General features: G+C 36.9%; 1 protein-coding gene across 1 annotated transcript; it reads right to left on the bottom strand.

The window, feature by feature from the left end:
• Nucleotides 1-11784: 11784 nt before the first annotated feature.
• Nucleotides 11785-13158, bottom strand: LOC129243103 (basic helix-loop-helix neural transcription factor TAP-like). The gene has a single exon (XM_054880228.1). The coding sequence runs from the start codon at nucleotides 13156-13158 to the stop codon at nucleotides 11785-11787; it is 1374 nt and encodes a 457-aa protein (XP_054736203.1).
• Nucleotides 13159-17184: the final 4026 nt, after the last annotated feature.

Below are 17184 nucleotides of genomic sequence, written 5' to 3'. Positions count from 1 at the left end.
ACAAATCAAAATCATTCTCCAAGTGTCAAAGTAGATTGTGATTTAAGGGGGGACCCTCATTTATCGGGTCAAAAAAATCGATTTTTTGGAAATAATTTTAATCTATTCTACAACTATTTAAGAATATACTTTCAAAATTTCAAGTCGATATCTGTATTTTTGAAGGAGTGACAAAATTTTTAACAGGACGCGACGGGTGGCCTGATCGCCTGTATCCAAAACTTTAAACGCGTTTTTCTCGAGACATCATTTTTCGAATTTGTGTACACAATTGAGAACGCTGTATTGAACCAATCAGGCTTTACAATAGCTCATTTTAAAGATAATTAAATTGTTTTCAATGTGACATTAAGTGTTTTTTTTAAAAAAAAGATTTTCATATTTTTTTGTAATTTTAAAGTCAATTTTTATGCATGAAAAATCACTTTTAACATAAAACTGGGTAAAAAATATCAATTTCGACATTTTTTTTTTAAATCAAAATGTCACATCGAAGGTATTATCCTAAAGTTTTAAAAAAAATTTGGTTTTTTTATTTCAGAAAAAAATTCAGAGCGCTAGAATGTACACAGATAGAATGAGGTGCCATGGACGAGGTGTATATTTCCATACTTAAAATGTTTTTTTTCTTCTCCGAAAATTTTTGTAGACAGTCAAGACATTTATTAAAGTACTTTATGAATTACAAAACGTTTGAAGTTATTTTACCTGAGAAAAAAATTCCCAAAAATGATGCATTTTTCGACCGTCTAAATGAGGGTCCCCCCTTAAAAGGAAATATCTCCACTTTCCACTTTTTAATATGCAATAAAAATACAGCATACAGAAAAGCCAATTTTTACTTCATTTCGCACCAGTACCAAGTACCAGTAAAATTCTTGATATTCCATTTTGCCTATCCCTTATCTTCTGGAAACGAAATTTCGGTTGATTTATTATATTTTGTATATTGCACATACACATACATTTAGAATGAAGTTAGGAGTTAGGCGTTCAGCTCCAGATTTTTGAGGAATCACTTATTTCGGGGAAAGTCTTTTGGGCTTCTCAACGGACCTCTGATCTGCCTGTTAGAAGTAATAGTGTGTAGTGTGGAAAATGGAAATGAAAATGGCAATATAAACCATTGCAAAATGTCTGAATGAGACAAGTAGTTTTATAAGAACGAAAAAGTAGATGAAACTAAGTTTTTAGAAGAGGCATGATAATTGCACCAAAATTAGCCAAATTTTCGTATGAATAACTCTGAAAGATTTTATCAGGACTGCGCCTTATTATGCTTATTTCGGAAAAACTCATCGTTTGTATCTAGAATTTTCAAAGGAACGCATCCACAACCGAAGGGCTTTTTGGCCAAGAGTTTGGTGGAATGACCAAGCGATGAATTGCGCCATCCGAAATGTTGGTTAACGTTTTAAAGCTGAACTGAGTTATGAAATAATATATGTATATGTATACAACCATTCCTATATAATGTTAAAAAATATTCTGAGACTGTGTAAAAAGTATATATATTACGAAGTTTGCTCAAAAAATAGGGTACATTTTTAAATTTTGGGGCTGCGTACATTCGAGTTTCGATTTTTTTTTCTTTTAAATGCGGTTCTAGCAATAAATCATATTTAGTTTGTTTGTGAGAGGCATAAATAAGACAAGTGTTTTGGGTGTTCGCCGATTTTTTGCTATCGAATAAAATCGATCAAAGAAGTTGCATAAATGTTTGTGTAAAAAATGGAATTGAGTGCTCAAAAACACTTGGAATGTTGACAGTGGCATAGGGTGCGAGTACTCTGAGTCAAGAAAGTGCGGGTAGCGTAGTACACATAACAGAAGTGAAATTTTCAAGGCAGACAAAGAAAGAGGGAGAGACCCGAGAGAGAATGAGAGAGAGAGGCATAGAAAGAATATATATCTAAATAAATGCACAACATTTGCAGAGAATACAAATAGATAAAATTTACAAAAAACGGAGAAGGGTCGACCGGTGTAGATAAACGCCGGACACAAACCTTGGCAACAACGCGCACTACTCCGAGCGTTTATCACCCGCACAAGCGCAGAGATTCTAGGACCGCAGCAACGGCACAAATTACCGCAAGGCAATACCAATAAATCCGACGCCGGAATGGATAGCACTTTATAGTACGTACAAACACTAGCCAGGAAACGGAAATAAGCGCCAAAAAAACCCCAAAAAAATTGGGACCAACAAACGCCCCAAGCAGTAGGCACCAAAGAAATATAATGCCAAAAAGTAGAGACCAAAAATATATTTCCTACAAGTTTGCACCAACAAACAAGTGTCAAAAAGTATGCAGTGTTATTTCTCACTAGAAATTAGCAACCACAAGGAAAAACTCAGGAAAAATAGCCTAAAGTGTATCTAAGATATATATAAGGTGTAGCTCTTTCTCTCCTTTTCCTCTACGTTACATCTTCTTTCTCTCTCGCTGAACAAAAATGCCCAAAACATTGCATGGCTTTGAAATTTTACTCTCCATTCTCGCTCGTTCATCGACGCCTAAGAAGTTTCACTTCAAAAATGACTAGTAGCACAAACTTTTCAGAGAATATGGAGACGCTTTGGACGCCCCGGCACATCAACAACCGATGAAAATGTTGAGAACGTGAAGACAATTGTTATGGAGAATCGCCGAATTACAATTAGAGAAGTTGAAGCGTGTGGCAGCAAAGTTCGTTCCGAAATTGCTGAATTTTGACCAAAAACAACGTCGCATGGGCATCGCTCAGGAGTTGTTGAACGACGACAACAGTGATTCAGATTTGCTTATAAGGGTCATAACTGGTAACGAATCATGGGTACATAGTTATGACATCGAAACCAAAGCCCAGTCGTCCCAATGAAAGAAGTTTGAAAATTCACCTTATTTTTTTGGCAAACCTCGTATGTAGGTATATTTTTATGTAATACACAAAACCAGATCAAAATGTACTTGCCCTTAAAACCAGCTTTTTAATCTTTAATTTCTTTTTATTAAATATAGTTGAATGCATGTAAATAAAGAATACGCTTTTTGACTACCTCCAAATATAATTCCTCTCGTCAATCTCCACACGAATTCCCCTCCAACACGAGCCACCAAATGCTGCTTATATTTTTCACCGAAATTTTAAAATCTGCGAAACTGTTCCATCTCAACTTATGCTCGACAAAGAGCCTCAGTCAGCTCAGCGGCTCAACTCTCTTGTCGATGCAGTCAACTAAATAATTTGAGTGCCATTCATATCTTTTGGGTTATTGCTCATGTTTCATGATTTTTCTTTCGTTCGTTCTGACGGGCGAGCTAAGTGTTTTGCAATTGTGTGTATGTGTGAGTGTTGTGCCTGATGTTTAGGGCAAATCTGTAATTCAGCGCTTGGCCATTGTGTATGACAGGTGACGTGAAATCGTGAAGTTCCCTACTGTTTTCCTGCATTCACTCACTCACTCGCTTACTAAGTGCTGGTTGGCTTACTCACCCCATAACGAATTATTGTGCGAGTATTAATGCCTATGTACGAGAGTAAGTGCAATACTAGTAAAGAACCCGCGGTTTTAACGCGTATATGGTCCACAATGTTCCTGGTTACTCGTACTGCTCGTTATTATTTATTTGAATTTGACGTCTCTTTGCAGTGGCGAAATCTGCAGTATGGGGCTGTTGTTGCTGATTTTACTGTTATTGTTGTAGACCGACAAAAGTGAAAAAGCAGTTTGCTAGTTTAATGACTGTAGCACACACACTCACAGATACACCGGGTGGTGCGCAGAGTGGTTTCCTTTTAAAAATTCAAACAAACTAACAAAAAACAAAAAAATGTCTCTACCTACATATATGTATATTATTAGTTTATTTTATTATATTATTTATGGAATACAGACCTGCCCAGGCTGGCTTAGCAGTAGGTGACGATGTTAACTCAATTTTCCAGGACCTTGGGGACGAGATGAAAATGCGCTTCGTCAGGAAAGATGATTTTGACTAATTTTCAATAAAATACTGATTAGGCTACACAACATTATCTGCGTTCCAATGGTCAATAATCGAGATCCGGGTAAAAGTTTATAAGTTTAAGTGCACAAACAACGATGTGATTGTAATAGAGATATCGTTAAAATTACGACTCATTCTGTCTCCTGAAAAGAGCTGTCACTACCGAAGAATACGGTTAAAAAAATCAAACACTATTATGAATCACCCTGAACATGCATATCCATATATACACACATATGTATGTATATAAACAGTTAAGGCTTAGAATGCCTACATATAAATATAGGAAGTTGAAAAAGATCTGCTTTGAAAAACGGAAAAATTTCGAAACTTTAGTGGACAATTCAAAGCTAAGCATTCAAAAATTGGTATCAAACGCCACAGAAGGTTGCCAAAATAACACAAAAACACATTTCATACACGTATGTATCTACAGTAGAAACTCAATTCTTGCACGTAGTGAAAACCGGGCTCGGTGCAAGTTTCGAAGCTGTCGCAAGTACTGAGATTTTTTTCCGTACAATTTAAAATAGTTTTTTTTACTGATAGCAAAACCAATTTATTTGCTTTTATTATAATAAATAAATACACTTTAAAGCAATAAGTTTTATTTGAAATTAAAGAAATATTCGATTTTGGCTTGTTTTTTACACACTCGCTTGCTCAGTCCCATACTGTTTCTGAGCCTCTATAGCATCATAATATCGCTTAAGCAAGCACTGTTTTGCTCTGCCCAAACCAAGCATATATTGGATGCTGATGAATGCTATATTGAATGCTCGATTTCTCAATAACCATTCTTATTTCTTCATGATTTCCAGCAGCGCTTGTACAAGCAAGAAACGTTATTCTCTCCATACTGATCTTATGTCCCGGAGCCAAGGTTTCTTTTGAGCCCACAAGAGTTTTATTGGGTAAAAGATTACAAAATAACCCAGCATTGCATATCTGCTCTTTTATCAAATTTGAATGCATAATTTTTTCGTTAAATTTGTCTAAAAAATGGGTTGATACAGTCACTCATATGTGATAATTTTTCTCCGCAAAGTTTTACCTATCGTATTCCATGCCTCTTTTTGAAGTTTGCCACCCAGTTATTGCTAGCGTGGAAGCCTCCAGGCTTGGCTTTCCCTTTTAGCATATACATAATTTGTAATTGGGAAGTTTTTGGCCCTTTAATCCGCAAACCATTTGGACAATGCTTTTTCCAACGGCTTGGAAACTCAGAAATCTTAAGAGTTTTCGTTTTACCTAGACCGGGTTCAGATCGCGTAAGAAACTTCTTTATGGACTGTTCATTTTTTTTAAGGCGAGTTATTGTTGCTTTACGCACGGGGAAGCTTTTAGCTAATGCAATAATACATAGAAATTCCCTCATTTAATTTATTCAGAATGTCAGCCTTTTCTTTTATTGTAAAAAGTGTAAATTTACTATTTGCCATTATGAGTCTACACCATGCAAATGTTAAAGCAAAACTGTCATTTCGTCAACAAATGAATTAGACTGTACTTGCTCTAAATTCATTCAGCTGAATTTTATTCTCGAGGTTTATTCTCAAAAATACAACGCAACAAGAGCAAAAGAGAAAGGCGAAACAAAACATTTTGCTAGTATCGAGGAACAAATTTTCTAAACTCGCACGTGTCGAGTTTGTAGAAGAATCGGGTCTCTACTGTATGTATTTGCCAACATAATTTATAAATGTCATTGCGCTAAAATATTTATCTTTAATAGTGTATTGCCCTAATATCTTTTATTCACATTTCAAAAAAGAGCTACAACCTGAAATGGTTTTTAAGTTTAAAAACATCATTAAAATTACACTACTCAAGAAATTCCTTATGTTTTCAATACCATAAAGATGTTATGGTGACACATATATGACACACAGCAGTTTTAAAGTTTCGAAGATAAAAGCTGCCTTTGTAAATTTTGCAGCAAAATTTTCCAACCAATTTTTTTACTTTTTGTAGTTGTGTCTTCAACAAAAATTGGCGAAATATTCGATGCTTGGGCAGCGGGCACTACAAGTAAGCAAACAGCAACCGAAATATTTGTCGCAAACAAAACAGATAGAGAATTGAGTAATGCAAAGCTTTGAATAAATTTTGAACTACATGATAAAAACTGTCATTGTACGAAAAAAAAAGGATTTTAACTAATTTTAAATGTACTGAGGAAATGTTAATCCACACAAGCAAAAGATTGCGCGAGTTGACAATAATAGGCCAAAAAATTTTAAATGGTAACAGTAGTTTATATTTATGCAGTAGTTTATATGTAACATACATATCTATGTAGGGGTATCAAATCTCAAGAAACAAAAACGACGAAGTTTATGAACGTACAATAAAAGCGTAGAGTTAAGGAACTTGTCGCAAATACTTCAGCTGAACGAATGCAAGCTGCTGCTCACGTTATAAACGAACGAAATGAAAGTACCAACCAAGTGTTTATCAAATAATCGAGCATTTGCATTATTTTGAGATCTTGGTTTTTTTTTCAAATTCATGCAAAAATTTCAAAAAAAAAAAGGGTGGCTACTAAATTTCAATTTCAGAGGAATATTAAAATTGTGTTAAAATGAAATTTTTACAGTGACCGTATATTTTTCGCTATCAATATCGTTAGCTATGGGTCAACAGCTGGGAGTGGTAAACTGTATTCACATTTCTGTTCGGTATAATTTTGCCAGTCTTCATGAATCGTTTAATACCCGAACAGGGCTTCCAAATTGTGGAATTTACTTTCACTGATGTTACAGTTCACCAATAAGATTGATTTTGAATCCTTAAAACAGTAGTTATCATCTTTCCAGCCGATTTTTATATTTAAAATTCTATTTCTGCCAGTGCATAGGCAGATCCTTCGACTCAGACTCGTAGTGGTAAAAGCAGGTTTACTCTGAAGTAACATTCATAAATTCATACCTGTTCCTGGAACGCACATTCAAGAACTTGCATCAGCCACTACCGAGCTTTTGCTTTTGAAGTGGCAACCATTTTTCGCTGAGCGGGGATGTTTAAGACGGTAATACATGATACTCCAATTAATTCTGGTTTATATTTGTGTATTCACAAGAACAAGTATTTCGACTTTTTCAACAAGGTTTGAAGACATCGCCCAATCGGCCAGATGTAGTCCTCAAACCGGGGCGGCCGCCTTGCCTAATGGGTTGGTGCGTGACTACCATTCGGAATTCAGAGAGTGAACGTCTGTTCGAATCTCGGTGAAAGATCAAAAAATTAAGAACAAGTTTTTTCTAATAGCGGTCGCCCCTCGGCAGGCAATGACAAACTTCCGAGTGTATTTCTGCCATGAAAAAGCTCCTCATAAAAAATATCTGCCGTTCGGAGTCGGCCTACAGTTTCAGGTCCCTCCAATTGTGGAACAACATCAATATATATATATATAGTCCTTAAATCGGCTACTTATAAACCACTTTTTTCCAGGGCAAAAGTAGGTACGCGTAATAAGGCGATATATAGGTTGTCTGGGGGCACAATCAGGAATTAAAAGTTTAAAAGATAACTTATTTCAATAATTATTACAAGGAAAAACAGGATGCCATTAATCTCGTGAAAGATATTTTCTTTTAGTACTGCACTGGTTACTGGGTTTTATTTCATAGACTTTAATTTTGAGGCGCTCCCACAGAAATAAGATCATAGGGATAAGATCGATCATCATTATCGGTTCCTGTTTCTCCCACTGGAGCATAGGGCCTCAGTAAAACACCTTCATCTGATTCTATTTTTTGCAAGAAGATTGATTTCATTCCAAGTTTTTTTTGACGTTTCAGCTTTTTTCTGGACAGTTCCGCCACAAGATATTTTTGGATGGCGAACCTTACGATCACCCTGTGGATTCCATTTAAGTTGCGCTATCATGCTGAAACTATTTGTGTACTGACGGAACGATGTTCTCTTTTTATTGATATAAAATAATTGTACTTTTTAAATAAATAGGATCAAAGTAGTCCACTACTTGACGATGTCACTTTGGGACTGTGAAGTGGCTAATGGCTGTTAATAGTGCGTTCTGCCTTTCAGGGGACTAAGAATGAAAATAGGCTTCATCACTCCAAAATATAGTGTTCACCGTAGAAAATCGCTTCAACATTGGCTCGCAAAAATGTTTACCAAATTGCGTCGTTAGGATTTAGCGCTTGCACGATTTCATTTTTAAAGGTATGAAAGTCTAAGATGCTTCCTCAATATTTCTTACACAATAGTGTTTGGAAGTTCCGCAGCAGCCGCTCTCTTGCGCACAAACTGACGCGGATTATATTTCTCTACATCCAGCTAGGTACCGGCAGTGCGCTGTTTGCTACTGAACTTGTTGCCGGAACCTTTGCACCCATGATCTACGTGAAAAAATCTACGACGAGCAGTTGCACATGAATCATTGGCCTTGAAATACGTTTCGAACGCGAGTTGTTCACCCCACATCACTGAGACATCGTGAATAAGGAAGCATGAATAACAAAGCTAACGCGGACTCCTCCCCGCTCATACATCCAGCGCTTAGCGAGACTCTTTAAATTTCAAACCTAATTCTGCCCGGATACCCTATATATTTCATAATGATGTCTATTGTTTTTCCTTGCCTAGACAGCAGCTTAATCACGACCGGTTACCTTTTTTTCTGGTGCTAAGTTAACGAAATATTTGGTATACAAACTATTTGTAAATCTTCCCCTTTCCAACACCACCCCCTTCGTAGTTTGTATGTACGTGAACACGAAACGGTCAAATCAACTGAGAGGAAGAAGTAAATAGGAAAAATTATCTACACTTATTATATTAGAAAAGTCGGGTTTGTGCATTGGTAATTTTTTTTTAAAGAATGACCGAAGGTGATGCGGGGAATTTAAAATAATATATTTGGGCCATTTTCAGAATTTGTATCTGTCTTTTGTCTGTTTGAACTCACTACTCTCCGAATCTACTGAATCGATTATCATGATGGCTATATATAGCGTTTTTCAATAGGTGCGCTTCAACTTTTTTCTGATAGGGAGGGCGAACGACGCAATATTTTTTATTTTTCGCTTGTCATTTGTAAACTTCATTAGTATACATTTCATCATGGAACGCTACACACTTGAGCAACGATTGCAAATCGTGCAAATTTTTTATGCAAATAATCGTGCAAATTTTGTATGAAAATTAATAAATTTTCCAAAAAATCATCTTCAGTGATGAAGCTCACTTTTGGCTCAATGGCTTTGTCAACAAGCAAAATATGCGTTACTGGGCAGAAAGCAATCCACACGTGATTTATGAGGCACCGTTGCATCCCGAAAAAATCACTGTTTGGTGCGGTTTACATGCCGGCGGCGTAATTGGCCCATATTTTTTCGTTGACGAGAACGATCGCCACGTTACTGTGAATGGAAATCGATACCGCGACATGATAAACGATTATTTTTGGCCACAATTGAATGGTATGGACTTAGACGACATGTGGTTTCAACAGGACGGGGCCATAAGCCACACAGCAGACGCTACAATTGATTTGTTGAAGAGTAAGTTCGATGAGCGCATTATTTCCAGAAATGGACCGGTCGAATGGCCGCCGCGTTCGTGTGATTTGACGCCTCTAGACTATTTTCTTTGGGGTTATGTGAAGTCATTGGTCTACAATAACAAACCGGCGACGATTTGTGAGCTCAGAACCAATATTGAACGCGAAATTGCTGGAATTTCGGCCGATTTATGCAAAAGAGTGGTCGAAAATTGGGTTCAACGATTGGACTTCGTAAAACGTGCACGCGGTGGTCATGCAAAAGAAATCGAATTTTATACTTAAATGTATATGTTCAAACTCGATAATAAAAAAAAAAATTAGTTAAAAAAGTCAAACCGTTTGTGTTTTATTAAAAAAAAAAGTTGAAGCGCTCTTACGGAAAAACACTTTTTATACTGATCCTGCATCTCTTTTATGATACTTGTATGACCAAAGCCTGGAAGATCCTTCCCATTTGCATTTTTAATACATATCTGGCTGCACATTTTTTTAAGAAAATATACAGTGCGATAGTCCTTCTATCGTAGGTAGGATCGTCAGAATCTAGTTTTATTAGTAATCAGTAACTAAAGGCCACATAAATGGTGACGAAGTGCCTCCTTGTGGTCAGACTTTCAATGCCTTGACTGAACTATGACTATAATTAAGCAAATTATCATCAAGCATAATTTTCACCCACCCTACAGTCGGTATATCGATTTTTCTATTAAGACGATCTCTTTCTATAGAGCAATAATCCGTGTTGTCAAAGCGTCTTCAATATCTGAGAAAGCACATAAGACGATTTCTCTAGAATTTAGAGTCTTATCTATCCTTATTACAACATAGTGAAGTGCTCCTTCCGTGGATTTTCCTTTGTTACAACAAATTGAGATTGATGGAAATTTTGTAGAGTAGAGAACGAAATAGAAAGCATTATCCCTCACTGATGGGGCAGTCCATCTAACAGCACCCCTCCACGGACTTAGACTACATACTAAAGTTCCTCGCGAAAATATGGTTACTCAAAAAATATCTGAATCCTGGAAGTGGACATTATAGATATTACAGTTGCACTTCTCTATACCCAGCATAATAATAATAATAAACCAGACTAAGCCACAGTAAGGCGTGACTGGGGATACAGCTAATATACACTTTTAGAAAAATAATAATAAATTGAACGTATTTTTCTTTCTTTTGCACTTTATTTTCACTGGAGTATATTTCTTATGATAAGTATACATTTCATTACAACCTGTATAAACTGATCTTTGCTGAACCCTCCCCTTTTGTAAAACTTTAACTAACCTTTATATTAAATACATGTTTAATAGTTTTTTTTTTATTTTAAGAAACTGACTAGCTCTTGTTAGATGTATTACAGTAAATACCTAATTTACAAAAATATGTTTTCGTATCTATTTACATATATTTTCTCTTTGGTAAATATCAAAACTCTCACATTTCATAAAGCTTGTAGACAGCTACGGTAAGGTACCTGATACATTGAGATAACCTGTTAGATTCGTGAATGTGTACTTAGTTTTATTTTTAATGTTAACTCTTGACAAGGATTTGGCTTTTAAATTGCTATGCTTCCGAGTGATCCACAGCTGAAACAGCTGCGGAGGATCACTTGAGAGGATAGCAATTTTTAGCAAATGGTTAATTTTACTCTTTTTGCATAGAACGTTGGTTGAGACTTTCTAACGTTAGGTTATAAAACTTCAAGTCAAGATTCTATGAAGATGTCGTACAAAAATTATTTTCTTAGTTATATTCGATCTATTGTTATGACGAAAAAAATGGCGGTACACGGTTATTTCGTCGTAACAATGCATCGATATTTTTATTAGTTTCAAACAATTCTAGATTTCATCAACATATTTTTGAAATATTTGCCCAAAATACTTGAAACTTTGTAGAAATACTTCAAAATTTGTGGATGACTTTTCGTAATTTTTTCTCAAAATACTACTGAAACTATTTAATAAAATGTTTTTGTTTTATATGCATTATTTTAGTCAAAGTACTTCAAACAGATGTTCAAGTCTTTAATAGGCTTACTATCCGAGTACTCAACTCCAAAACCATCCATAAAAATCAAAATTAAACAAATTATTGATTTCAGTGCACCTATAGACTGCTGTATACCTACATATGTATGTATGTATATAAATAAAACTTATTCCTTGCAACTGTCCATTTTAATATGCCCCAATATCCCGTTATACCTGTATTACTATACACTACAATCCATAGTAACACCCGCTGCTATACGTTTGAATACTGTTCGAAACTACTATTATTGGTGTTCGTCATTTGCTCACTATAATCCTTCCAAGGCGGTGTTTGGGTGTAGAAACTGCTGGCCTGATGCAACATTGATGACTGCGCTTGCTCCCTTACGGAACCGCTACGATCCATATGCGCACCTTGTGACGCCATGGATGGTGTTGATGTGAACGCTGTTGACTGATCTTTCGCCAGATAATAGTTTGTGTCCGCAGTTGGCAGTTGAGTGTATGTAGGCTGTGTTGTATAGCGAGCTGATCTGATGTCAGTCCCAGGCGACACGTCCATGTACGTGGCAGATGTGGATCGTATATTAGCTGCTGCTTCGAAAGTACTTTTATATAACTCGTATTTTTCCTGTGAAAAATTTGGATGCGTTGCCGTTGGCTCACATAACGGATTGCGCGCTTCGTGTTGTATATTATAGGGACGCATGTCACTGTCGTAGGCATAACCTTGCGGTGGTCGACCCCGTTGCAGTAACTGCTGTTGTTCTATGTATACGTGTTGTGCGTTCATTGGTGGCGCCTGATGTGGATATGGCACACGTCCAGCGAGGCCGCAACCCATGCCGAAGATGCTTGTGTAGGGTTGTGGATTGATGAAAATCGCATCGAATAACTCTTTGGTGATGCGTTCTCCGCTTAGAGTGAAATTCTGTAACTTTTCCAAATCCAGATTGATTGTGCCACCACTTTCCAGTACTTGCTCTAGTGCGAAAATGTAATTATGCGCGAAACGCAGTATCTCGATTTTTGTCAGCTTAGTCTCCTCCGGTAGTGAGGGTAGCGTGACGCGCAGCCTCTCCAACGCATCATTCAACGTATGCATACGATTTCGTTCACGATCGTTTGCCTTCATACGTCGAAACTTTTTAATGCGTACTACTTGCAGGGGACTGCGTGAGCGCGTTACACGATTTTTGCCGACGGCATATTTGCGCTTGGGACGTGGTTCAGTTGGTTGATCACTGTTATTGCCATCGACAGCGCCGGGAGAATTCTTTGTCGGCGTTGATGTTAATTTGGGTGCGAATTCTGTTTCCGTCGGCGGTGCTTTGCTGATCACATGTTCGACCAGCGTGCGCACACTGCGGCTGCTATGATTACTGTTCCCATCGAGTAGGCCTGGAAATGGGGCGCGCTCCATGAGGGGGCCTACGCCGTTGCTATTGTAGCTGCCAGCCGGCAATGATGACTCGGAGGCAGCATAGAAATCAGCGCCATTATCGAATATTAGTTTGCGCGGCGTTACATTACAATCGGTTTCAAAGCTTTTCTCGTAACCACTGTCGTAAGATGAATCTTCAAATTCGAATGAACGATCATCGAAACCGCTATAGCACGAAGACATTTTCTTGTTTTTGCTTTATTACCTGACAGTCTTTTGAACATTTGTCACTGGTACGGCGGGTAAGTCATTAACGCGGCATGCAAAGCTCTTTCACTGGTGTACCCAGTAACGGTACGTTTCGTTTTCTATGGTAATCATTCTTCAACGCGCGATTGTCAATGCTTTTCATGTGATCTCTCGTATACGAATTGCTTGTTTCACGTTGCCCGTTTCTTTACCAACTAAACAGGCTTTAAGGGCGCTCATTAGTTTTATATTCGTCCATCACAACAACTCGTTAGCTAGTGTGTACTCGTGAGCCGCGTGAGCAGTGCAACCCTCTGCGTATTGGTGTCGGTCGTGACGGCGCCATCTCAAATCTTGCCGATTAGCGCTGGGGGTTGGTCTATTTTGCAACATCAACAACAATAACAACCGCTGTAGTATGCACTGCGTGGAATGGCGTTGGTAATAACGTTACCACTGTCGCGCCACCCTTACTACCCACCCAATGCTGAAGCGCCGAAGTGAGTTGTGAGAGACTACCAATCGGAAGGATGACTTCGTCGAGCGGCACTAATGCTTGTTGCGCGATCAAAGGGATTTGGCAGCAATCAGTTGGCGGCTAAAGAGTTCCGTATATGTTTGTGTGTGTTAACTCGTGGTCTGCAGCATAAATATGAAGTTTGGGTTTATGTGTCTGCAACATTCGTAGGGATGCCAAGGCCTTTGGGATTTAGAACTTGTGAGCTAATTGCTTTAAATATTATCTAATGATATTTTTAGAAAAAAATATTAAAAAATCTTTTTTATTTATAAAAAATTAAATTTTATAAAAAACATTGTATTAAAAAAATTCCGATTTGAAGAATTTTATATTTCCGATGGAAAAACTGTACCCCTTTTTTGGAGAGTTATGCACCTTATTGTACATATTTATATGAATGTCTATAGTCTCGTCTGAAATTCATACTCTTTATCTAACAACTCTTTATTGCAGATCATGAAGAGGCTAAAAAGGAAGTTAATTCAACCATCATGGAGGTTTCCTCTGGTTGGGGGTTTTAAGATATGTTTAAATTCAGTTTTGTCCTTGATTTCTTTTGATTCCGCATGGTCTACCTGAGAAAAAATGAGAGCTGAGGAGAAATGAGAGCTAATCGGTCAAGTTCAAATTATAGACAAAAATCTATCAAGAGCCAATGGTAAATGAAGGAGAGAATTTCTAATGAAATTATAAAAAAATTCTCATGAAATGCTCTCGCAAGCAAAGTCGCTGCGGCCCACGCAGCTACAAGACTAAGGAAATGCGTTTAATACGTTGTCCTACGTATACTCCAGAATTCATCAAAGTCCTCACAGATAGCTTTCCAATAAACAGAAATTTAGTCTTCTGAATTAAGCTGTTTATTCCAAGCAGAGTTCGTCCCTAAAGATGCAGGAAATTTTCAGCTCACCAGAATCAGGCCTGAGGTGGTCGATGAGCTTCTCAGGCTAACCAAATCGCCCCTTTACTGGGCACTATCAGGATATATTTAAGCTTTTTATATATAGCTGGCGAAATCGTCTCGATATCTGCTGCTTAGCTTTTCTACTTTCAAGAGAGTAAGATTGAAAAATCTTGGCTCTAACTTTACTAACATCTCTGCGGATTTAGCACGGTTGAATATTGGATCGCTTACAATATATTTTACTTTTTCCCTCTTTCTGCTATTCCCTTTCCCCATTTTTCTTTTTCTAACTAACCTTGGAATTTTAAAGGTCACTGCTGGTTAGGCGTAAATGCAACTATACTCGACGTACCTTTTCTCATTTATAATACTGACCATGTAGAAAATGTTCTGTTAATTTTTTAGGTGAGCAAAGTTGCAAGCACAAATTTGGAATAGATGAATTAGTTTAAATGGAGGTACTAATTTCAAGTGTTTGTTGTTGTTCTTCTAACAGCATAAAACGTTATCCTTAAATTTTTTGCGAATACTGCTGGTATTAAGGTCCGATATAAATTAAGATGATTCCAGTAACGTGTACCCGACTGTCTGCCGAACGAATTCTAGCCGGTGATTTCCCAAGCCTAGTTTCTAATTATTTTCTAGTGAAATTTTTTTATTTTCTTCTAAAATGCACATATGATTGAATTGCTTTTGCCCATGGCATGCACGGCCTCTTAAGCCAAGCTACTTCCTCAAAAATTTCCAGCAACTCACTTCAATCTTATCTTCTCTTTTACAAAGGAATTATCTCACTTGGATAACTTTTAGTGTTCTATTATAGTATAATATTTTATATATAATTCTTGTTCTGTGAAATTTGTTGACGAAAAATGTTGTCTCTTGGCAACTCTAAATTATTCGAATATGGTTAAGGTTTTCTTTGATAATTGTTTTTGTTTTGATACTTATTTATGTTAGTAGACGAAATTGCGACGCGTAAAAGTGCACATACGAACATATATTATCAACACACACAAATATGTATGGACGTACATATGTACGCACATATACTCGTAGGTAAGTCCATATCAACGTGTCGCCTGGAGGCTTATCAGCGGCAATATCGGACGCATGGCTAAGGGTTGATACAGTTGATTTACTCTCGCTATTTTGTGTGTCCAACGACTCCAGACTGCAGTGAGTGGGTAGCGATTTCACTGCGCAAAGTACTTAGTTACTCACCCCGGGGGAAAACGTACAAATTTGTTTATTTCTACACAAAGTCTCAAAAGCCATGCAGAATGGTGAACCAAATCGAACCAAGTGGAAATAAAAGGAAGCGAAAAACAAACTTGAGGGATTATCCACTGCCCGAGCGGCACATTAGCGACTAATTGTGGAGCTGGAGAGTTGCGTTTAATGTCCACCAACCCAACCGTAGAGCATCTTTCTGCGATAACCACTTGCATGAGGATGCACTCAATGTGCAAATACTGTGGAAACTGGTAAGAACTGTTGTGTTGTTGTTCTTGTTTGGTTCAAATGCTCACCATGGTAGTGGCCATTTTGGTTATAGTCCTAATGGGGCGATTTTATTCTTTTCTTAAATACAAACCACAAATTATTATGCCACAGAGAATCTTGATTGTTCATTGTTTTGAAAATTTGTTTGTAATCATTTCAGAATCATCCATTATACGTATGGGGAATATATACATATGTAGGTATGTATGCTCTTAGAAAAAGATTATAGCAATTGAGATAAAGGGAGGCGTTCCTCAAAATAAATTATTATATTGTTACTACAAAGAGTAAAAAAACGGCTAAGTGCATTGATACAATCTAAGAAGTCTACTCTCGAATTGGATTTTTTTCTTTGCTCCATTTACAATTTGTTTTGTTAAGCAATATTCAGTCGCATTGGGAAAGGTAGCTTTGTATTCACTTAAAAATTGAACTAATTACTGTTTTTGTTCTACTTTAACAGTGAAAATAGTCATAGGCGGTACTCTTGAGTCAATTGAACTATTATTCCAGCTACGTCATTAATGGCTTGCAGATTATTAAATATGTTAAGCCTTCCAAATCCGAAAATTACAACGAATCTGAGTTAATAAACAAATTACCAATAATTTTTGTATGATCAAATATTAGTCGGATTGGGATAGGTAAATTCGTATTCATTTATAATTTGAATAACTGAATAATAATCTGGAATAACTCTCCGAGGAGTGAATTTATCGAAAATTCATACGAGACCTTTTTTTATAGAATATTATAAAAAATATATACTGGTCATTACTGTACCAGAGAAAATATATTAAATGCAAAAAGTCCAAAAATTCCATCGATTATGGCTTTCCCTATGCAACTTGCACGAATGTTTTTGAAATGTTTTCGGCTAGCCATTATTTTTAAAGCAAAAACCACAAATCCATAGGGTGGTAGCAAAAACCACCAACTTGGGATATAACGGACACCCTAATCTATACTAATATTATAAAGAGGAAAACTTTGTTTGTTTGTTTGTTACGAATAGGCTCAAAAACTACTGGACCGATTTTAAAAATTCTTTCACCATTCGAAAGCTACATCATCCACGAGTAACATGGAT

This window comes from Anastrepha obliqua, chromosome 3 (genome assembly GCF_027943255.1).
Source record: "Anastrepha obliqua isolate idAnaObli1 chromosome 3, idAnaObli1_1.0, whole genome shotgun sequence".
NCBI classification, from domain to species: Eukaryota; Metazoa; Arthropoda; class Insecta; order Diptera; family Tephritidae; genus Anastrepha; species Anastrepha obliqua.
This window is presented reverse-complemented; position numbering and strand designations above follow the sequence as displayed.

Coding starts and splice junctions, on each gene's coding strand:
- LOC129243103 (XM_054880228.1), bottom strand. CDS start 13,158: ATGTCTTCGTGCTATAGCGGTTTCGATGATCGTTCATTCGAATTTGAA.